The 22,933-nt window shown below is 47.7% G+C and overlaps 1 protein-coding gene across 2 annotated transcripts in view; it reads right to left on the bottom strand.

The window, feature by feature from the left end:
- Positions 1-22,933, bottom strand: part of LOC123581274 (xanthine dehydrogenase/oxidase) — a 59,006-nt gene that overhangs the window by 10,873 nt on the left and 25,200 nt on the right. For both annotated transcript variants that reach the window (XM_045447242.1, XM_045447243.1), the window contains exons 14-28: positions 20,432-20,616; positions 18,446-18,620; positions 16,629-16,712; positions 15,009-15,178; positions 12,793-12,916; positions 11,131-11,250; positions 10,568-10,664; positions 9,471-9,595; positions 8,554-8,687; positions 8,048-8,135; positions 6,857-6,943; positions 2,686-2,877; positions 2,371-2,516; positions 1,515-1,596; positions 867-962 (exon numbers count right to left, since the gene is read on the bottom strand). In XM_045447242.1, coding sequence (XP_045303198.1) covers positions 867-962; positions 1,515-1,596; positions 2,371-2,516; positions 2,686-2,877; positions 6,857-6,943; positions 8,048-8,135; positions 8,554-8,687; positions 9,471-9,595; positions 10,568-10,664; positions 11,131-11,250; positions 12,793-12,916; positions 15,009-15,178; positions 16,629-16,712; positions 18,446-18,620; positions 20,432-20,616 — 1,905 coding nt within the window. The remainder of the gene's footprint in view (positions 1-866; positions 963-1,514; positions 1,597-2,370; positions 2,517-2,685; positions 2,878-6,856; positions 6,944-8,047; positions 8,136-8,553; positions 8,688-9,470; positions 9,596-10,567; positions 10,665-11,130; positions 11,251-12,792; positions 12,917-15,008; positions 15,179-16,628; positions 16,713-18,445; positions 18,621-20,431; positions 20,617-22,933) is intronic.

The raw sequence follows: 22,933 nt of genomic DNA, 5'->3' as shown, positions 1-22,933 counted from the left end.
CCCGGGGCTCAGTTGGTTAAGCGTCTGACTCCTGGTTTCAGCACAGGTCATGATCTCACAGTTCATGAGTTCAAGCTCCGAGTCAGGCTCTGCACACTGACATTGCAGAACTCTCTCTCCCTCTCTCTTAGTCCTTCCCCTGCTCATGCTCTATCTCTCTCAAAATAAATAAATAAACTTGTTTTTTTAAATGTGACCACCAGTTGACCCATGAGCTGGACTCAAGGGATCAGAGGCTCCTCACCACTTCCCCTGTCCTTGGAATGTGGGTTCTGCTTGCCTTTCTGGCTCCCAGGGGCTGCTTCTATGACACAGCCTCGAGATGATGACGTGGGATTGAGAACACCTGCACAGTACCTTGGCTAAACCCAGTTGAGGCCTCTCTCCCTACAAACTTTTAAGATTTGGTGGGCAGGGGTAGGGATCCATTTGTCTTGCTGCCACCCATGGTAAGCATCTCATGTAAGTTCCCTTTGCATCTTAAAACTGTGACCTGCCATCCTGGGTCTCTTTTTTCTGTCTGCCTCTGCCCTCTGAGTACAGGGGCCAGTTTCAGATTACCCCCAAGAAGCTCCCGAGCAACTTGTAAACCAACACAACCCCACAGCCCTAGAATGTGGGTAACGGAAGTGACCTGAGTGGTCATCCAGCCAACTGCTTTGCACAGAGGAAGACACAGAGGCCGAGAGGGGAGAAGACTTGCCCAAGGTCACACGAAAATGGGCAGCGGAGCCGGGACCGACCACAGCTGAGGCCGGCTTCTCCTTCTCAGGTGTGCCACCGCTCACTTGCTCATAGCATCCTCCCTCACATGGATGCCATGATGTTGGAGAGGACACCCCTCCTCCCATGTGCAGGCTGCTCACCTGGACCATCTTGGTGTGAAGGCCTTGGCCCATCTCAGTGCCTCCATGGGTCAGCAGCACAGAGCCATCTGTGTACACGTGAACCAGGGCTCCTCCCTACAGGAAGAGAAGGATTCCAAACACAAAATTGGGTCAATCCTAACTCAGCCAGATGCTTGGGGCCAATATTTCTGCAGCCTAGGAGAAAGAAAACTGGAAGCAGCATTTTGGATTAAAGCCTCAGACTCAAATTAAAGCACCGTGAATCTTGTGATTTCGTCATGTAGCCCTTCAACAGTTCCCGAAAATTTTCCACTCTCTCTCTTTCTGTGTGTCTTCCACAGAGGGAAGGAGGTCAAATGTCTTTGTGCTCATTCCTAGATGAAGCCACAGGATCAGAAAGGCAGAGTAGCTGTCTGTAGCCCTTCAGTCAGGAAGAAGGAGACCTGAGAGTTGACCCCAGATCTCTGAGTCCCGTGCTGCCCTCACTGACCTGTGACATCCTGGACAAATAGGGATATGCAAGTTCAAGTCCATTTAAACAGCAGAGAGCCCCTCCACTCTGCTCTGGCACCAGCCACAATGGCCTTTCCCATGTGATAGTGCAGACAGAGAGGGAAATGGGGCCCCAGCCCAGTGGAGAGGCACAAAATTATACAAGGCAATTACCTGATTCAGAAAAGGAACAGAGAAGCTTATTCCAAACTTGGTAGGAATTATGGACAACCCTCTCTTCTTCCAACAATTCTCCCTGGAGAAAAAAAGGAAGATTCTCATAGAACATTTTCTATCATGGTTGTGTCAGCTCAGATGTAGTTTCAGTCAACATCTTTGTAAAGTTGGAACAAGGCATCCTTGGAGCAGCCCACATGGTACTTATCATAACTGAGTTGTGCCCCAGTGGGTAAACCAAATGAAAAAGGGGTGGGATTGTGTTCTTCAGCTGCACTGAAGGAGGACCCATCCCTGAGGGTCTGCACTTGAAAGTATCAAAACTTCCTCCCAGAGTGGAGCTCAAACAGAATCAGGGTGCTGTGACTGTACCAGGGAAGACAGTCACTTATGACACTCACTGATGATAATGGTAACACCTTCTCTGTGCTTTCTATTTGGTTTTCTGGGTAACTTAGTGAGGAAAGAGGGCCGGTGCAATTACCCCCATTTTACAGATGTTGAAACTGAAGAAAATGGAGTGACTGTAAGGTCACAATGATAGATTCATGCTAGAGGCCGCTGCATCACTGTGGTGTTCTTAGTCCTCGGCTGGTGTGCCCCAACAGCAGATGAGTGTAAAGGTGAACCATATCGATGGGCTATGATACTGAGTGCAGGCTGTATATGCCCATCTGCCCCCAGGCTGAACAAATCATTTGAGTATCTTAAAGAGATGGCTGGGAGTGGGTCAGCAAACTCAGCACCCTCAAGCACCTTACTAGCTTGGTATTATGAGTATCACAAATGTGCTGTAGAATATGAAACCCGAGAGAATGCCAGAATATCAGACTCCTCCCCTCCCGGTGCTTACTCGTTGAACTTGTCAACCTCCCTCTTCCGGGCATGATACTGAGAGCTTGCTAGGCATTCCTCCCAGCACCTGGGCAAGGTGAACCCCTCAAGCTTCTGGTTGAAGTGGGTCAGGTCCCCTTCCTTATACATGTTTTTCCTTCGCACCTTTGCAAGGAGAGAGACACTGAGGCCTTGTTGGTGGCAAGAGATGAACAGATACACCCTAAAGTTAAGGTTCCAACCCCTCTCGTCTGCCCCCATGGGAGATGCCCAAGACACAAAGCCAACGTCCCCTCAAAGTAGGTTAACCTGTGCCACCAAATTCCCAGCTTACCTCCTCTGCCGGCAGCCCACAGGTCACTGCAACTTCACTCATCCAATGCTCAGCAATGAGCATTCCCTGGGGCCCCCCAAAGCCCCTGAAAGCCGTGTTGGAGGGCAGGTTGGTCTTGCACATCCGCCCAGTGCCCCGGATGTTGGGGATGTTATAACAGTTGTCCATGTGGAATAGAGCTCGTTCCATTATCTGCAGCAGAGGAAACCAAAATGGGAGAGAGCAGTGCACCGATTTCATTGGCTCCTCAAGAAAGGGATGTTGAGGGCTGCACCCATCCTTGCCTTTCCAGCCCCACTGGTCACTGCTCCTCCTCAGGCCCAAATTATTTCTTCTCTGGTACTGCAACAGACTCCTTACTGGCCTCCTGGCCTCTGTGTCTCTCCCTCCTCTAATCTCTGCCTCAAACTACAACATAAGGTCATTTCGTGTCAACCTCTTGCTTAAAAATGGCACTTAATCTCTTTGGAGTAAAGTTCATACATCTTTCAGCATGGAACTCAAGACTCTTTATGACTTTTCCCCAATATATTTTTTCCTCTCTTCTGACTACATGTTACTCTCACCTGACATGCCCGCCCTCCCCTGCACCTTTCCCATCTACTAACATCCTCATTCACTTCCTCCCTGGGGAAGCCCTTCCCACACTCCCCAGCTAGGACTGGTCAGTTGCCTCTATAAAAAAAGGAAGAGAAAAGAAAAGAAAAGAAAAGAAAAGAAGAGAAGAGAAGAGAAGAGAAGAGAAGAGAAGAGAAAAGAGGTGATTTTATGAATTATTTTTAATTTTTTAATGTTTATTTATTGTCTTGAGTATAGAGAGACAGAGCACAAGTGGGGGAGGGGAAGACAGAGGGAGACAGAATCTGAAGCAGGCTCCAGGCTCAGAGCTGTCAGCACAGAGCCTGATGCAGGGCTCGAACTCACGGACCACGAGATCATGTCCTGAGCCAAAGTCAGACGCTTAACCTACTGAGCCACCCAGGCACCCTTGAATTCTTTTTAAAGCAGTTCCTTTTCCCATTGAATTTGTATGGCAAGTAGTTTAAAGAGTCAAATACTTCATGGGGTACATTTTTGAAACTTGCATGTCTGAAATGTCTTTCTTCTACTCTTACCCTTAACTAATGATTTGGATATATATACGATTCTTGGTTGGAATTAGGTTTTCCAGTTTCCCTCAACATTCTGAAGGCATTTTGGTAGTGCATTCGAGCTCTCCAGTATTGACAAATCCAATCGATGTCTTTCCAGTTCTTGGAAATAGTTGTGTTTTTCTCCTCCCTGCAAGTTGTAAAATCTTTATCTCCAGGTTTCTCCAAGTTCACAGTGATATAACTTAGCATAGTTCTATTTTCCTTCATTGTGCTTGTTACTGGATGGGCTCTTTTAATCTTCAACTGTATGCCCATTAGTTTGGGAGATTTCTTTTTTTTTTTTTTTTCAATATATGAAGTTTATTGTCAAATTGGTTTCCATACAACACCCAGTGCTCATCCCAAAAGGTGCCCTCCTCAATACCCATCATCCACCCTCCCCTCCCTCCCACCCTCCATCAACCCTCAGTTTGTTCTCAGTTTTTAAGAGTCTCTTATGCTTTGGCTCTCTTCCACTCTAACCTCTTTTTTTTCTTTTTCCTTCCCCTCCCCCATGGGTTTCTGTTAAGTTTCTCAGGATCCACATAAGAGTGAAACCATATGGTATCTGTCTTTGTCTGTATGGCTCATTTCACTTAGCATAACACTCTCCAGTTCCATAGTTTGGGGAGATTTCTTGAGTTACTTCTTGATAGTTGCCTCCTCTCTATTGTTTCTATTCTTTCTCTCTGAAACTTCTATCGTTTGGGTCTCCTGGACTAGTCCTCGAATTTCATTGTATTTTCTTTCCAATTTTTCTGTATTTTTTTTTCTTTTGTTTGGAGAGATTTGCTGAAGTGTCTTTCAACCCTTTTGCTTTCAGAGTTTTATCTCACCAGAGTTAGTTTTTATTCTCCAAATGCTTCATGTTTATGGCCTCCTATTCTTTCTTGAAGGTGTAATAACTCATCTTCCTGATGAGATCAATGGCAGCTTTTATTTGTTCGTTTCATTTTGGGTTTGGTTTACTTCCCCATGTATATTCTCTCTCTCCCACAGGCTGTTTTTTGTGCCCTTGATTATTTTAGTCTTAGTCATCCTAGATGTTTTGAGTATGTCTCAATTAATTCCATTTTTGCTTTCCCTTAGCACTCTGTCTAACTTGTACTTCTATTTCATTTTGTCTTTTTAAAAAAAAAATTTTTTTTAATGTTTATTGATTTTTGAGACAGAGAGAGACAGAGCATGAACAGGGGTGGGTCAGAGAGAGGGAGGGAGACACAGAATATGAAACAAGCTCCAGGCTCTGAGTTGTCAGCACAGAGCCTGATGCGGGGCTCGAATCCACAAACTGCGAGATCATGACCTGAGCCGAAGTCGGACGCTTAACCGACTGAGCCACCCAGGCAGCCCTCATTTTGTCTTTTGTTATCTGTCTCCCCCACCGTACCGTGAACTTCCCGGGGCAGAAACAATGCCATCTATTCTTTATGTTGTCACCCTAGGCGCTCAATAAATGTTCACTGGATTGGATATAAAAGCTTCTAAGATCTTTGGGGACCAGCACTGTATCTTTTTCAACGTGATTTTTCCAAAACACCAAGAGGCCCAGGTTGCAAATGGTGAGAAGACTAAATGTGTTGCTTATTTTGAGCAGTTTTTACACTGCATCTGAGGTGTGAAGTTTTATAATGGAACCAGTTAGCCCCTAGCAAAGAGGAGTGGCATGGGGAGTGGGGGCTAACAGGAACTTCTGTTTGCTCTGAAATGTCTGACTGACTTTTATAAGAAAAATCTACGTGTTTGTACCTAGTATGGTTATAAAATTCGGATTTAAAAAAATTATAAAAAGTAGTACCACGAAGATAACTGCTAATTTCAAAATTAATAAAATTAACACAATATTAACACAGATTAACAAAATTTCATGTCTACACAAGACTAGTATGAGAATGTTCAAAGTAGCCTTACCCATAAAAGCTGAAAACAGGGAACAACTCAAAAGTCTCTTAAGTGGTGAGTAGAAAACAAAAAATGGCCTATCCATATAACGAAATATTATCAAGAGAAAAGAACGAAGGACTAAGGAATCTTAAAACATTATCCTGAGGGGCACCTGGCTGGCTCAGTCAGAGGAGCGTGCAACTCTTGATCCCGGGCTTGTGAGTTTGAGCCCCATGTTGGGTGCAGAGATCACTTAAATAAATAAAACTATAAATAAATAATCAATCCTGAGAAAAAAAGCCGAACACAAAAGATTACACAGTGTAGAGTCTATTTATATGAATGGACTACAAGAGGAGAATCTATAAAGACAGAAAGTAGATTGGTGGATGTCTGGGCTGGGTAGGGGGTGAGAACGGGAATGATGGAAAGAGATCATGTTTAGGTGATGGAAGTGTTCGAAAACTACGGCATGATAATGGTTACATAATTCTTAAAATTTACTAAAAACCCTTAAATAGTATATTTCAGTGAAACTGTTACCAAAAAAAAAAGAAGAAAGAAATTCATTACTTAAAATTCAAACATCACAAAAACATGTTACAAAGAAACTGACAGTGAGTGTCCCTCCCTTCATCCCATCCAATCACTGTTTAGTATATTGTCTTTTGGAATTTTCCAGGCACATCATTATATCTGTAATAGAGGTATATTCATCTTACAGACACATACATACAATGTCACCATACTCTGCATAAAGTTTTGTAACTGACTTGGCTAGCTTGGCAAAATATCTGAAAAATAAGGAAGGATTTCTTTTTCTTTTTATTATTAGTATGATTTTGTTGTTGTTGTTGTTGCAAGACTCGATCTCAGACCGTAAGATCATGACCTGAGCTGAAATCCGATGATGCTTAACTGACTGAGCTACCCCGGCACCCCAAAGGAAGAATTTTCAATCAGAAAAGTAATAGGATTATCTCTGTGCTTTAGAGCTTAACCAGGGGTGGAGAGCCTCAAGGTGGGGACCAACGGGGAGGCTACTGCAATAATCCCAGGCAGGAAGTGAGGAGGCCTATGCCTGTGGGGCTGTGGGGCCTGCCCATGACCTCCCAGTCACCACCCACCCAGAGGCATGGGCGCACCCTACTTACACTCTGGGAGAGATCCAGGGTGTTCCCCGCATTGCTGTAATGCTCCACCTTCAGAGCCACAACCCTCCCAGTCTTCATGAAGCCAACCTGATGAAAAGGAGAGAGTTCTCGATAGTCCCTTTCCTCCGCCTAACCTGAGTCATCCCCTCCCACTCATGCTACCAGGAGGAAGCAGAAAGAACAAGACATCATACCATGAAAATAAGGTCACCGGAGCTAACAGGTGAAGCAGAGAGGACCTGACATCTCTCCAGTGACGCTCCATGGGTCCTCAACCCTGGACACACCCTCTCCCCATGCTCCCTCATCCTTCTACCTACACTGGCTCTGATTTTACGAGAGGGAGTGAGGAGGCAGAGAAGGGAGAGCCGGGAAGAGAAACAGAGAGATACTGGAGATATGCCTCACACATTTTGGCCAGCAAGCCACAGCAACCAGAAATGTGCACAACAAGCAGGAATATGCTTTCACATCCCTGACCTTAGGTAGCCATCAGAACAAATTTTATAGGCCGTTTCATAAGTAAGGACCTGGGACTTTCTTCAGGTCTGCAAGAATTTGGGAAGAAGGGAAATATAATCCCTTCGGGGGAGTTCAATCATGAAACAAAACGAGAAGAGGTCACAGGGGGGATGTTCAAAGCCACCTAATGGAGAGAAAGGGCTCCCAGACTGGGATCTGTCAGGTTGTACTAGTGTTTAGAGGGACAGGATGCTGGTCATCCACAGAGACTCAGCAAAGGGACCGCCACCCCTGGTCTGGGGGAGCAGGTGCCCACCCTAACAACCTGGAAGCTTTATTTCTCACTGTAAATTACAAAGTAGTCATTCTGATCTTTGCATCTGGCTGTGAACACATTAGGTCATTCTGCAGGAGGGATTTACCCCAGGGCTGCTGAAAACTCATGCTTCCGAGCCTGAGAGGAGAAAGACTAGCTATGGGGCAGAGAAAATTCACATAAGGTGTAAACACCATGCTGCGACCTCACTAGGGAAGTGGCCGGCCAGCATCGCCCTTGTATGTGGCTGTTGGCAGATTTAAATTTTTCTCATTGCTTTTTCTTCTTTGAACTTCTACAGGTATTCGTGAAAAACATAAGAGTACATCCCAGGATCCCTGGATTTCACGTCCAGGTTTCCCAGTGAGATGGCATTCCCCTTCCGCCCCGACATAGCTCCCGACAACTAGAACCTTGTATCTGGCCAAGAAGGGATGTCTGCCACCAGTTATCAGCATGTCCTCGTCACGATCCAGCATGCAGCGCACAGGGCGGCCCGTCCTAAGGGACGCATCAGAAGGTTAGAACCCTGGAAGCTTCTGCAACAGCCCAGTCTTTGGGTGTCAGGGAGGAAGCATGGGAGACTTCTTTTTCCACCTGGCGCACAAGCAGACTGGGGCTGGGTTTCTTCACTGTCTAGAAATAAAGCTGCTGGACACATGGGGAATGTAAGGATATGATGTGTGCCCTTGCCTTGAGGGCCCTCACAGCCAGGCAGGGGAGGCTAAACATGGATCCATGCATCGAACACAAAGAAACAGATGGTGTTACCCTCACCCCAATGCCCAAGAGTTCTAAAAGCAGAAGGCTGTGAAAATTCAAAGCAAGGGAAATCTACTTCTAAAAGGGAAAAATCTAGAAAGCCTTCTTGGCAGAGGCAGCCTTATTCTCCTTCTCTGAGCTGGCTAGGGGGACTCACTTGTATGCAGCCAGAGCCACTGCCGTGGATACCACAGTGCTCCGGGTCTCTTTCCCTCCAAAGCCTCCTCCCATTCTCTTCACCCGGACCAAAATCCGGTTTGCCGGAACCCCCAACATGTTTGCAACAAAGCTCTGTGGACAAAAGAAAAATTACTTGCACTGAACACATCATCTGGACTTACCTCACCCTGACCTAGAGTCGCCCGCCCTCCGCAAGTCTAATTAGTGCCGTCAATTCTGAAATTCTTGATTCCTGAATCCCCCTCACCTCCCCAGGCAGCCCTTGATCTCGAGGTGCTGGAGTCTAACACTCATTAGTCACTGCAGACTGAATTCAGACACTTGTCTCTAGCAAGCGGGATGAGCGGCTGGCCACAGCAGACTTTCAGAGCCAAAGTTCATTTCATCCAGCCAAGAACTGGTGAGTTGCGAGGGTAGGACCAGCTGCCCACAATGCTGGCCAGTACTGTCGCCTTACCAGCAATAGAGAAATGGGGAGCCGCCATATTTGAGCTGCCACAGATAATTTAGTGGTCTCTGTGGCTATCACTAAACCCATCACCCACGTTTCACAGATGAGGAGCCTGAGATCGGATATGATTTGACCAAGGCCATATCTCACTGGAAAAATGAAAGCCAACTCTTATTAGGTGCTATCCAAGTAGTAAACATCTAGTCATTACAACACCCTACCAGGGCCATTTTATGGAAGAGAAAACCAAGAAAGGTTATGTCACAACTCAGTGACACCAGCTTGTTGGTTGATAGGGTCTGGCTCCAGGACGACTACCCTCAGATCCCCTTCTGGACCAGTCTGGATCTCCCTTTTCCCATGTCCTACATCGCCAGCTCCTAGTCGGCCAGAAGCTCCCCAGTGCCGTGCCCAGGCCCTGGAGCTGACCCACAGGACGGTACCTGGGTCTTCATGGTGTTCTGTGTAGACACAAAGAGCTCCATCTCCCCTGCCTCGCCTTTGGGGACAGCGATGGTGCAGTGAGTCTCCAGGTAGAAGTGCTCTTGGCCACCAATGTACAACTCGCCTGGGGAGGCAATGTGACCCTCATGGTAATCCGGAGTTTGCTGAAGGAGAGTGCACTCCCCTAGGGCCCTGGGCAGGAACCAGCTGCTCACACACAGGTACCTCTAGGTTCCCAGCAGGGGTGAAAAGGGTCTCAAAGCCTTAGCCACCTGTGGGAGCCAAATCCCCCACCCCAACAAAGAAACCAGAATGATACCAAAATGCATCAGGCATGAAGCTTTCTTTCACTGCAGACCTTCAAACTCTTTGGTAAAATTTGGAGAATGGTAAAGAAGGAATTAACAGATGTGACTGAAAAGCTAAAAATGAGAGTATCTTCTGGATCGGAAGCTATCAGGCCAGTTGGAGAGTTGACTCACCAGTGGCTTAGGAATACACTATGGACAATGTAGGAAACAATACCCAAAGGGATGTCACCAGCAGACGGGTGCCCCGCAGGCCCACAGGGAGGGCCAGGACCTGTAGCCACTAATTCCCTGGACAGCCTTCTAAATTTGACACACTCCCAGCTACCCAGAACCACATACACATATGTAACCTGGAGACAGGAGGTGGACATTAAGATGGCAGAGGGTCTAGGGGCACCTGGTGGCTCAGTCAATGAAGCGTTCGACTTCGGCTCAGGTCATGATCCTGGTTGGTGAGTTCGAGCCCCTCATAGGGCTCTGTGCAGACAGCTCAGAGCCTGGAGCCTGCTTCCTAATCTGTGTCTCCCTCTCTCTCTACCCCTCCCCAGCCTATGCTCTGTCTCTCTCTCTCTCTCTCTCTCTCTCAAAAATAAATAAACATTTAAATTTTAAAAAAATGAGAGAGGGTCTTTCCCTGCCAACTGTCCACTATTTTGCTACAAACATCAGGAGGACTCTTCTGTTAAAAATTCACTCCCCTGCTCCAGGACTCAAGGTCCAGCTCTTGAATTTAATTCATAAACCAGGGCCAGCCCATACCCCAGGACTGTATAGCACGGCCATACCTGAAACAATGTTGTCTGCTTCCGAAAACCCCTTCGTGAGGTTTCCTTTCTCTATCTTCAGCTCAGGCTCATAAAAGGAGTCTTTTGCTATAGCATCCTGAGGACCACAAAGACGATTCAGTGACCAGACTTTCAGCAGAAGGAAGGTCATTCCCACCAGGGGGAAGAGAGGTTGTTGCAACCACCCTCCCTCTTCTCACACAGGCATCTGTACAAGGGTCCTACACAGACGTCAAGAAGCTTGCATGTAGCCTGGGGCCATGTGCCTCCATTTCCTCAGAGATAGTTGGACACGCTTGGATCTTGAGGAAAAGAGGAGTCGCTCAAGGAACCAACGGGAGCTGGCATTGGAAGGAGGGACCTAGTCTGGCCTCTGGCAGACTGAGTCTGGGATCATGATGGGGAAGTTTTCTGAAGACCACACAATCCTGGGGCTGAAGGGTTTACCTCTTCCTGTCTAATCGAATCCCACCTGCTGCTGGAACCCCCTCTAAAGTATCCCAGTAAAGGTGCCTCCAGGGACAGGGGGCTCACCCCTCCCCATGCAGTCCTTTCTCAGTTACCTCTATTGTGATAATGGCTGGAAGATCTTCATAGGTGATTCTCACTGCTTGAGCGGCTCTCTGGGCATGTTCTCGGGTGTCGGTGACCACAGCACCAATGATGTGCCCAATGCAAGTCACCTGGGAACCGAGACAAACTGTTAAAGCATATAATGCACTCCTCATGAAGCAAACGATTTTGGATTGCCCAAAAGGCGAAGGAAGTCCTTGCCACCCCAGTTTCCTTACGGGACATCCAGGAATGCCTCTGGGATCTTGGCATGTCTTTGTCTTACTGTTTGGGATTATGTGCTTCTTCGTTGAGGGTTTAGAAGTAGTGGAACTGGACTAGGACTTGGAGATCACGAGTATCAAGATGGCAAACTCGCTTTATCTCAGGGACCAATTTCTTTTTTTTCTTTTTTTTTTTTTTTCAACGTTTATTTATTTTTGGGACAGAGAGAGACAGAGCATGAACGGGGGAGGGGCAGAGAGAGAGGGAGACACAGAATCGGAAACAGGCTCCAGGCTCTGAGCCATCAGCCCAGAGCCCGACGCGGGGCTTGAACTTGGTTCCATTTTCTTTCTAGCACCCTTCTCCCTTTGAATTTCTGTTTCCAGATTTACACCAAAGCTTCTCAAAGGCAGCAATCATGTCTTATACTTCATCTAGATGCCCAGAAGCAGTAGTTCTCAAATTGTGGTTCTCAGACTTGATAAATAAACCAGTTTTTTGTTAGATTTTCAGAACAATGATTGTCATTTTCTCACTACTTAATGATTCCACTCCTTCAGAGGCATTTTTCTTCCAAAAATCCCCAAACATGAACCAAAAAAAAATTGTCCAACTCGTCACTTTGCAATATGAGGTTTCTGACAGTAGAAAGCCATACTGTCTCTGATAGTTATCTCTTAAGGACCCAGTTGAGTTGTTAACTTAATTGATTTGTGCTCTGGTGGTTTATCCCAGCTAGTTCTCCCTAACCATTATGTTAGCAGTGGTCTTAGAGTTTCTCGAAATTTGCAAAAGCAATTGTTCTTTTGTCAAATGGAGTCCTTGTGTCTCATAGTTGTAGTTTTTGATTCTCTCTTTCTCTTGTACATTAATAATAAAGTGAATATGCCCTTAGGCAATGCCAACTCATCTCCAATTTGCATTTGAACTGTATTGAAATTGTCATGTGACTTCCACCCTGAAAGTTTCGAAACGTGTGTGTGTGCCTGTGTGTGTCAAAACTCCATATATGCTTGACAGCAATAGATGAATTTTCGTATAAGTGAATTTTCAATACATATAGTGACAGTATTGTGATTTTTATTGTGGTAGTTTGTTTCCCATATTTTAATTTTCTTTTCACAAAGGAGTTATTTATCCCCTGAAGAACCTAACTGGCAGTTTAAAAAATAATCACCAGTCTTGTTTTAATACCACTTGGGCCTGGAATCATCCTAACATGTGCAACAAGCCGCCAACAATGAAATAAACAAGTAAACACTAAGTGAAAGTTAAAAGTGCCACCAGACCGATTCCATCCCTGTACTGATCGCCCTGCACGATGAAGGCCACAGTATGTACCAATGTGTAATCTTTTTAAGATTAGGGATTTGGAGGAATGAGCACAAACTAAAACTCACGTGCCCATTCCACTCACTTCATATCTAAAAACAAAATCCAACACATACCTTATCCTTTGCAAACACCATTTCATCATTACCAATTCCAGTTATATTACTCCCGGGAACATCATCAGCAGAGATAAAGCAGACAAACCCTGGCACCTTCTGAGCTTCTGAAGTATCTATGGACCTGCAAGAATGAGCACAGTGAGGGGCCCAGGCGGGAAACTGAAGCAGAAGACCCACCACCAACTGGATACCACTGTCCTCATGTTGATTTTTCCTCCACTCAAATTCCTTCCTTCTCCATCCCTTGTCTATGCTATCCTATCTGCATTCTCTATTCTATCCTATCCTACATTCCATAGGCGATCCTACCCTATCCTATTCTGCAAATGCTCATGAAATACGTACCCTGTGAAGGCCACCATGCTGAGTGCTGCAGAGAACAGAAAATGAACAGGACAGGCCCACCCCCATGGACCTTCTACTATGGAACCACATCACAGTGAGTAGCATTTACTCTTGAGAGCTCCAGCTCACACCCACATCACAGCTAATATCCACACAGAATCAGCACTTTTGGGCCCTTGCTGCACCACTGATCGAATGTCCCTGAACATCGTCACACAGACAAATTTGTCTCCCCACCTTCATGAAGCTATCCCAGAAGAGCAGGGCAGCCCGGCCATCATCAGGCCCGAGAGGGAGAACACCTGGAGAGTGTTTCACTAATAAGAGTCTCAGCTATGTTCTACTCACTCTGGCCCGGGCCCCCAAGGGGAGATAGAGCAGAAGCACATCACAGAAAGGTATGGAAACCACTCTGAAGAGCCAAGCAACTTCCAACAGGCAAACCTCACCAGAGCCCGGAACGTCATCATCATTATCCTCCTTCTACATTTGGGGCCACTCAGGCTCAGGGAAATTGAGCAGCTTTTCCAAAGTCACCCAGCCAGAGAGCAACGTAGGTGGGATTAGGACTGAGGTTAGGTTATGAAGAGCCAAAGCCAGGTCCTCGCTTCTTTCCAAGTGCACGCAGCCGGGAAAGCCCAGGTCATTGCCGTTACTACAGAGCCCCCCACCCTCCTCCATCCATTCACACATTGCTCAGATGGAGCAAAGAACGTAGACAATGTGGATCGTGGCCAGTGTGGTCAGTGTGGGCTCAAGACAAGGATAAAGCAGATGAATTTACCCTAGAGATGGCAACCACATCATCTGAAACACTTTTTTTCAGAGAACTGGAAGACTTTACTTACCTGTTAAGTTTTCTTGGTGTCTAAGTTTCCATTCCTGGAGCCTGTCTCCAGGCAGCTAGGAGTGGCAGAGGGAAAAACCAGTGATGGGGAGACGGGATCCCTAATCCAAGCAGTGGCAGCACCCAAGGGAGGGTTTCTCCTAGCTGCTCTGTTCAACAGGATATGTGTCTGATGCCCACCAGGAGATCAATGCAGTCTCTGGCCTGAACATCAAGAGGCAGCACAGCTCGGCTGCTAATGCTGCCTGGCTTCAATCTCCCGCTTGGCTGCTTACCAACTCTGTGCCCTCGGGCATGTAACTTACCACCCTTGTGCCTCAGCTTCCTCATCTGGAACATGGGGATCATGACAGGACCTGCCTGTAGAGTTGTTTTGAGGAGTAAAGGTGCCAATGTATGTAAAATGCTTTAAAGGCCACAGCAAATATTAAGTGCCACATGAGTGTTGGGTATTAGTATTATTATAGAGGTGGCGATGCTTGTCATTTGGGCTTTCCAAATTCAACAGACGGGCACGGGTGGCTCTTCTCTGCTAGGTCCTTTGCAGACTCTGTCACTGATCATCATGAAAACACCCGGCTATGAATAGAGAAACTGCGAGCTTAGGCATCCCAGGCCAAGGTCACAGCTGGTAAACACTGGAACAGAGACTCAATCCCGGGTCGGTCTGACTCTAAGGCCACGCTCTTCCCCTTAGTGCTGACTCCAGTTCTCCTGAAATACTGCATTGAAGTTTAGCCCAATATCAAAGTGCAGAGCTGACCTGCTCCTGTTAAAAGCTCCTCACTGCTTTTGGGCTCAAGTGCAATGTCCCGGTTCAGCATTCCGAGGCTCTCCTGTTCTGGCCCCTGCCTATGCCTCCAACAGCATCCCCTCACCCTGCCAGGCACCACTGAGTCCCTAACCTCTCCCGCTCCTCTCCAGGCTGGTTTTCAGGTGAGTTCCCAGTCCCTCTCTAGACTGGAAGGCCCTGGAGGAGCCTCCCAGCACCCTCCTCCCTCAGGATGTTTACTCCACTCACTTGATCTTGGCATGGGCCCGGGTGCTGGTGACCAACCGGAGGGACAGCTCATTCTCGTAGCGAGGGATGTCGTCACAGTACACGGCCTCCCCAGACGCTTGCATGGCCGCGGCCAGGTGGGGCAGGGGCCGACCCACCATGTCCTCCTCGCGCTGACCCTTGGGCACCTCCTGGAACAACATGGTCATCAGTCAAGCTGAGCTGCATAAGACACTGTTTCCCTACAGGCCTGGGGAAGCTGCAGGGAGCTTCAGGTCAAAGCAAACCTGAGTGAAGACGGAGGAGGCAGGAGGGACAGGGCAAAGGAACAGAAAGGCAGAGCAGAGGTGGTCATAGTGTCCCCATACAGGGGGAAAAATAAATAACTAAAGAAGAACCTCAATGTGCACTCATGGGGGGTGGAGTAAAAAGCTGGTGCTACGTGCATCCAATCAAACGGTATGCAACTATTAAGACATACTTTTGAAGACTTTAAATTAGAAGGCAAGAATGTTCACATTACATGTAAACACAGGACATAAAACATTGTGTGTGCATATGATGATTTGAATTCTGTAGGGAAAATATGTATGTTATAAACATAGCATGTCAATGTCCATATATGCGTAGGAAACAATGGAAAGAAGTCAACAAAAATATCATGATTTTCTCTTGGAGGTGGGATCTTGGGTCATTTTTGTTTTCTTCTTTATATCTTTCTGTACTTGCCAAAGTGTTCCAAAATGGATTTGTAACAAAATTCTGTTGTATGTGGGTTTTCAAAGACATAATAATAATGGCTAACATGTCACTGAGGATTTAATATATGCCAGGAGCTAATCTAAGCTATTTACTTTTACTAACACATTTAATCCTCAGAACCATCCTAGGAAACAGGTGCCATCATTAGGGACACTTGCAGGTGCGCATAATTAACTTGCCCAAAAGCCACAGAGAGGAAGTGACTTGTCGAAGGTTACACAGTTACAAACTGGCAGAGTTTGAATTCAAGTCGTGGCAGTGGAGCCCAGAGTTCACACTCTGGACCACTAGCCTCTACTGCATGGTTCCACAAATTGTGGCCTGTGGGCCAAATCTGGCCCACTGCCTCCTTCTATAAATAAAGTTTTATTGGTACATACCACACACATTCATTTATGTATTACCTCTGGTTGCTTTTATGCTATAATGACAAACTTGAGGAGTATCAACTGAAACTATAGGGCCCACAAAATCCAAAGTGTCTACAGAAAAAGTGGACCCTTTACCTAGTGCTTCTCAAAACATTGCCATTGACAGAAAGTTGTTGTTTTGTTGTTATGGCCAGGAGAACTCCTGGCTTTGCACATCAGCCCCACAGAGGCACCAGAAAAGACAAAATCGGGACATTTTTTTTTTTTTATTCTTTAAGGAGCAGGTGAAGGTGAGAGTAATCCCAAGAGAGACAAAATTAGGTAAGGAACGAGGAAAAAGCTTCATTGACATTAATATGATTCCCATTTTCTTCACGGATATTTATGCAAAGCAGTAGGAGCTTTAAGCACCTACATACGACTAAAGCAAGTCATTCACCAAAGGTCAGCATCATCTGATGTGCCCTGCAAGGGCCTGTGAGATCAGCCATACATCAGGTATACTCACTTGGAAGAGCTGGACGTTGGCTGGAGGGTCTTTCTGAAAGAGTAAGGTGGCACTGGCATGGGTGGGGTCCAGCTTGCCACACTTCTGTGGAGGTAAGTTAACAGTAGTGATCATGACTAGTTCTATCATTGATCCCACCCTTGGTTGTCCCCAAGTGGCAACAGTAACAACTGTTCCCCTCACCTCCTCATTGTACACTCCTCGTGCCGGCTGGATCTATCTCAACGTCAGAACGTGGGCTCTGAGAGCCCAGCATTGTATAACAGCCTCGGGCCCCTTCCCACCCCTGCAGCCTGCATGGTGAATGGTTTGTGCTTCCTCCAACACACCAAATGGTTTCCCTCCCTCCTGCATTTATTCACGCTGCTCTCTCTCTCTCCTTGCCTTGCTGGAAACCTTCTTCCTCCTCGTTTCTATGGGAAATATTTAATGATATGGAAAATGCGCACAATATAATCTCAACAGAATCAGGGGAAATGGAAAACTCTATATGCAGCATGACCCTAAATCTGTTTAGAAAATGATGTGTCCAGATCAAAAGATAGGAAGGTGACAGGTATATAGAGAGAGGGATGGATGGAGAGGTAGAAAGAGAAAGAGAAAAGAGAGAATGACAGAAGATGGACAAATGAATGTAGGAAAAAGATCAGAGGAAAAAGCAAGACTAGTAGCAGTGGTTTCCTCTAGAATCTGAGAGAAAAGCATATTTACTTAAAAAGAAAAGTAATAAAAAAGTATTTAATTTTTTATTTAAAAAGTTGGATTGTTTTTTAATTTTCTATTTTAATTTTTAATATATTTCTGTGTTTTTAAGTTTGCCACAGGAAATGTATTACTCTTATAATCAGAAAAAACTCAAGGTGCTTGGGTGGCTCAGTCAATTAAGCATCTGACCCTTGCTTTCAGCTCAGGTCATGATCTCACAGTTCTGAGGTCGAGCCCCACGTTGGGTTCTGTGCTGTCAGTGCAGAGCCTACTTGGGATTCTGTCTCTGCCCCTGCCTGGTCACGTGCACACATGGACTCTCTCTCTCTATCTCCCAAAATAAATACATAAATGCTTTTTAAAAAGAAAAAGAAGAAAGCTATTAGGGATGCTTTTGAAAGAAGGATTTCTGTCTGCGGTCCCCACATCTGTGGAAGCTTCTCTCCTTTGCACTCCCCACACCATCTGCTCAGTTGTCACTCTAGGCTGGCCTTTAGTGATCACGTTCTCTCCCACACGAGGCCGCCCCCGGTGCCAAGTGCAATGTTATGCATAGACGGTGCAAAGTAAATGCTTACTGAACCAATATGGGGAGCTGGGCTTCCGCTCAGCCACACCCTTTCCAGAACGCACACCCTCTCAGGGACCACCGTCTCCTGACTGTAGCAGCACCTGTTACATTCTCATTCCACCCTCTACCTTCTCATCTCACTCCACATTCCATTCTAACTACAAAACCACAGTTGAAACAGCTAGCCTGTCAAAAGGATCATCTGGTCTACCACCCAGATCAGCAGACTTCCCAACTGAGACTTAAAGAGAGTTGTGACCTATTCAAGTTTCAAGTGAGGTAACGATTCAGTCGGGACCAGAACCCTAGTCGTTGACGCCCAGTTCAGTGTTCTGCCTCTCAACCATCCCGTTGGTTCCCATCTGCATGTGGCTCCCTGGGCCGTGTGTCCTTAGAGCAAAGGCTCCTCTGTCCTTAGATGTCAGAAGGGAGAAGCCAATTTACCACCTGGTCCACCGTACCCCTCCCTCAGACTGGCTTCCTAAATCCCCAAACAAAAGTCCTGCAGAGAGTCTGTATCTTGCCCACACCCCACACTCACATCTTTCGAGTTCTGTATGCCCAGTTTCTGAAGCACCGTCAGGTAGAACTTGAAGAAGAAGCTGAGGGTGAGGGTACGCCGAAACTCCACCATGCCGCCAGGGGCGTCGGGGGCCAGGGACAACTCCTCCGCCAGGCCCGCGCACACGTTCTGCAGCAGCTCCTCGTTCCAGAAACTGCCAGAGAGCAGAAGGTGGGAGAGCGCTCCAACTCAGCCATCAGAATCACTTGTGTGGGGTGGTAGGCACAGGGCGTAGTCATATGAAACTTGGTTCAAAATTTGGCTTGGATACTTATACTTGTGTAACTTTAGGTAAGTTACTTGCTTGAGCCTTAGTTTCCTCATCTTTTTTAAAAAACCTTTTTTTAATTTTTTTTTTTTTTGAGAAAGAGAGATGGAAGTCAAGCAGGGGAGGGGCAGAGAGGGAGGGACACTAGGAACCTGAAGCAGGCTCCAGGCTCCGCGCTGTTGGCACAGACCCGACGTGGGGCTTAAACTCATGAACCCTGAGATCATGACCCTGCGATCAAGCCAAAGTCAGACACTTAACCGAATGAGGCACCCAGGAACCCCTCGGTTTCCTAAAATTTAAAACTAGACACAATTTGGGTGCCTTGATGGCTCAGTCGGTTGAGCACCCAACTCTTCATTTCCACTCAGGTCAGCCCCACTTCTTAAGATTCTCTCTCTCTGTCTCTGTCTCTCCCTCTGTCCCTCTCCCCTGCTCTCTCTCTCTCTCTCAAATATAAAACTAAATATAAATAAATAAATACATACAGAAATAATACAAATAAAAATAGACACAATTTTAAAACGACCACAAAATTATAGTAAGTAAATCTATTCAGCCCTTATAACGCCCTGAGCAATGTCCTCCATGCTTTTTACGAAAGATCACTTTTCATTTCCATGTAAAAGTGTAGCATGGAAAATTTGTATACTCCTTTACCGATGAGGAAACTGAGGCACGGGAAGATTCGGTAACTTGACTCCTCTGAGCCGTCTGGAAAGTGCTGGAGCCAGGCATCGGAACCAAAGAGCCAAACGCCAAACGTAAGCCTTATTTATCCATCTGCTTACTGGCAGCGTTACAGAGGCCAGCGCTGGGGAAGGGCTCGGGATAACTGCTGCCACACACTAGCCATAGTAGTAGGAGTAGCCACAGTCAGAGTGCAGCGGGAGTGGCAGCAGCAATACCGTAGGAGGGATACTAGCAGTGGCCGGAACAGTAGCAGCAGAAGCAAGAGTCGTGGTAGAAGCGAAAGCAGAAGGCGTAGAAGTCGTGGAAAGAGGAACAGTGGTGAGAGCAGTAGCAGCAGCGCTGGCGACACTGTCACTAGTAGCGGGAGGAGCAGCAGAGGCGCGACCGTGAGTCGTGGCGAGAGTCACGCTGGGGACACACACAACAGTGGCAGCAACAGCATTAACACAGTGGCAGCAGGAACGCTGTGGGCAGTACTCTCGGGAGGAGCCGCACGAATCGTAGAGCCGCAATACGAGCATCGGCGGTAGAGAGACTGCAGTGGTGGCATCGCTGGGAACAGCAGTGGAAGCCACAGCGGCAACACTAGTCCGAGGAGTGACGGTGGCAGAAACAGCAGCAGTGACAGCAGCGGGAAGAGGAGTAACAGAAGTAGCAGTACCAGTGTGAGTAGTGCCAGCCGCAGTAATTGCAGTAGAGGCCGAGCCGTGAGAGCAATGGCAACGGTGGCCGCTCGTGGCCGCAGCAACGGCGGGCCCAGCGGTACCTAGAGCAGCGGAGCCCTGGCAGGCAGGGTGGAACCAGCGCAGCAACAGCCATGCTACCAGGAATCGAGCTACGGGTAGCGGCAGTCAGGGTAGCAGCAGCGGTAACCCCGGTAAGGGCGGAAGTCATGGCTGTAGCGGCAGCAAGAGGAACGCCGCCGGCAGTCCGGCAGCTAGCAGCACTGCGGAAGTCGGGAGTCGGAGCGGCACTGGCCGTTTCACTCTGCCGGCAGCTCTCACTTTGATATCTGCTTGCGCGTGGTCTTGAGGGCTGAGACGGTTCTGTCGTGCATTCCGCCGTAGCAAAGGGCCAGCTCCTTCACCTGCGCGGTTCCCGGGTTGAACAGGACCCTCATGCCGCTGGTCACCTTGGCGATGTCATCTTCTCTCCGAGAGGCCTGCTTGAAGGCTGAGAAATACTCACCCTGCAAAACAAGAGAAAGGTTCCTGCTTCTCCCCTGCATTTGCTACAACTGCAGATGGTGAGGCTGAAGCATGGGGGTGAAAGGGCAGGTGAAGGGACAGGGCCATCGCAACCCCGCAAGGGGCTGCCGGTGGGACTCAAAGATGTGGGCGGCGCCAACTGTCCCGTGCTCAGCACGAGGCCCGGACAACACTCCCAGTAGCCGGGAGAGGGGCGAGATTTCCCCTGTCGGTCAGGAACACCCAAAGTCAAGGAAAAGGAGAGCAGGGTTCTCTCAACCAACAGCTGGGAAGAGGAAAGACATGTTCACAAAGGCTGCTCAGGGTCCCCCAGCCCCCAGTCCTCCCATCCTGGTGCCCAGCTTCAGAGCCCACCCAGCCTCTCGGCTGTGCCCAAACCTCTGTTGGCTTAACTGCCTCTGAGCAGATACAACGAGATGCCACCGGGAGTGTGAAACGCACCCTCACCCACGCCTGTGCACGTGCTCTCTCTAGCTTGTCTCTCCCACTGGTCTATTGTTCACGGTTAGAAACCTTGCTTCCTGAAAGAATGAACCACACTATGAAACACTAGCTGCCTTTGTGCTTTGAGCACACATTTCCCGCTGGGCTCCAGGCAGGCCCTGTCAGGATAGGAGGGCCGCGTGAGTCACTTTCCAGGTAAGAACCATCTCATATCAAGCCCTTTCTGGCCAGGTTCTGCTGGAGGTCTGAACCCACCTGGCACCGCAAATTCTGATTAACGTCAAAGGCAGAGGCTTAAGGGAAGCATTGTTGAGAAAGCCCAACGAGGCTCACTGTGGACGCCCACACTGGCCACAAGCTTCTGTTCGAAGAAGTCATCGGGCTTCCTCCTGACCATGACGCTAGTCCGGATTCCCGATGTCAAGCATGGCCCCGGGACCGTGAGCCTGGAGTCTGCGCTTGGTTCTGGAACAGGACTGTGCCAGTCCACGGTGACGTGTCCACTGGGGTGCCACGCCATGTCAGTGTCAGATTGGCAGCTGTCCTTTCTTAAGAAATCCTCCCTACTTCTGGGTATTAAAATCTCCTTTCTGTCATGACATGTTTTTTGTTTTTAAAGATTTTCTTCAGTGTATTTATTTATTTTTGAGAGAGAGACAGAATGAGCAGAGGAGGGACAGAGACAGAGAGAGAGGGACAGAGGATCTGAAGCGGGCTCTGTGCCGACAGCAGAGAGCCCGATGTGGGGCTTGCACTCACGAACCGTGAGATCGTGACCTGAGCTGAAGTCGGAAGCTTAGCTGACTGAGCCACCCGGGCGCCCCTATGAAATGTTTTTGGCTAATGTCCCTATCTGGCAAAATAAAAACCGGACTCTTGTATGCCTGTTCCCTCCTCCCTTCTCCAACTCATAATTAAAAAGAGGAAAATTTACTGATCTGTGAAATACAAAAACTCTGGGAATCACTGCTCAAAATGGTCTATAAGGACAAGCTTGAAAATCAGTAAGAAACCACCTCAGGGACATCATGGCTCTAATTTAATTAGCATTCTCATTAAGGGGGCCAAAATTAGCAAGGGCGAACATGCCATGTAACGCGCGCTCAAGCGCTACCTGGGTAAAACTCCTAATACTCTCCATTACAGCTGCTTTCCCAGCCTCACACAGATCACTTTTCTACACGGCCCATTATGGAATGTGTAGCTGGTGAGGGAGGAGAGAGAGGCACCTGGTGACGACACCACGGGCCCCCAGGAACAACAGCGAGGCAGCCAGAAGTGCCCAGACTTGCCTCAACAGGACAGAAAAACCTCCCATGAGCAGAAATGCAACCACGCCAACTCAGAGCAAGGTCAGCAAATAAACACCTCATCAACATGTGTGGGCCTGACCCACGGGCAGCCCCTCCACTCAGCATGCAAGCCCCAGTCTCCTCTGACCTGGGGCAGAAGTGCTCAGTGGCTGGATGTGCTCTTGAAATCATGTTGCTAGCTACCAGATGGAGATCCCCACTGCTTTCTGGACATCGGCCTGGAACCTTAGGCGTTCCTGATTTCAATCCTCACGATAACCTCCCGGGTAGGTAACACTGTGTCTGTTTTACAGCCGAGCAAGCCGAGGCTCAGAAATCTGAAACGATTTGCCCAGGATCACGTGCCATGAGTCCCTGGAATGCCCTCTTCCCTGCCCTGAAGCTCTTCATTGCCCAGAGAACACTATGGCTGGTGAAAGGCAGTGTTCAGAGACTTTGTTAAAGTTGAGAGATGCTGAGCTTGGTCCCCGAGGCAGACTCTGGTCTCTTGTCTGGAGCCTCGCTGCGGTAAGAGTGATATGGGACGCTCCTGAGCAGCTCA

This window comes from Leopardus geoffroyi, chromosome A3 (assembly GCF_018350155.1).
Source record: "Leopardus geoffroyi isolate Oge1 chromosome A3, O.geoffroyi_Oge1_pat1.0, whole genome shotgun sequence".
NCBI classification, from domain to species: Eukaryota; Metazoa; Chordata; class Mammalia; order Carnivora; family Felidae; genus Leopardus; species Leopardus geoffroyi.
Note: the sequence above shows the minus strand (reverse complement) of the source record. Positions and strands in the feature narration are given on the sequence as shown.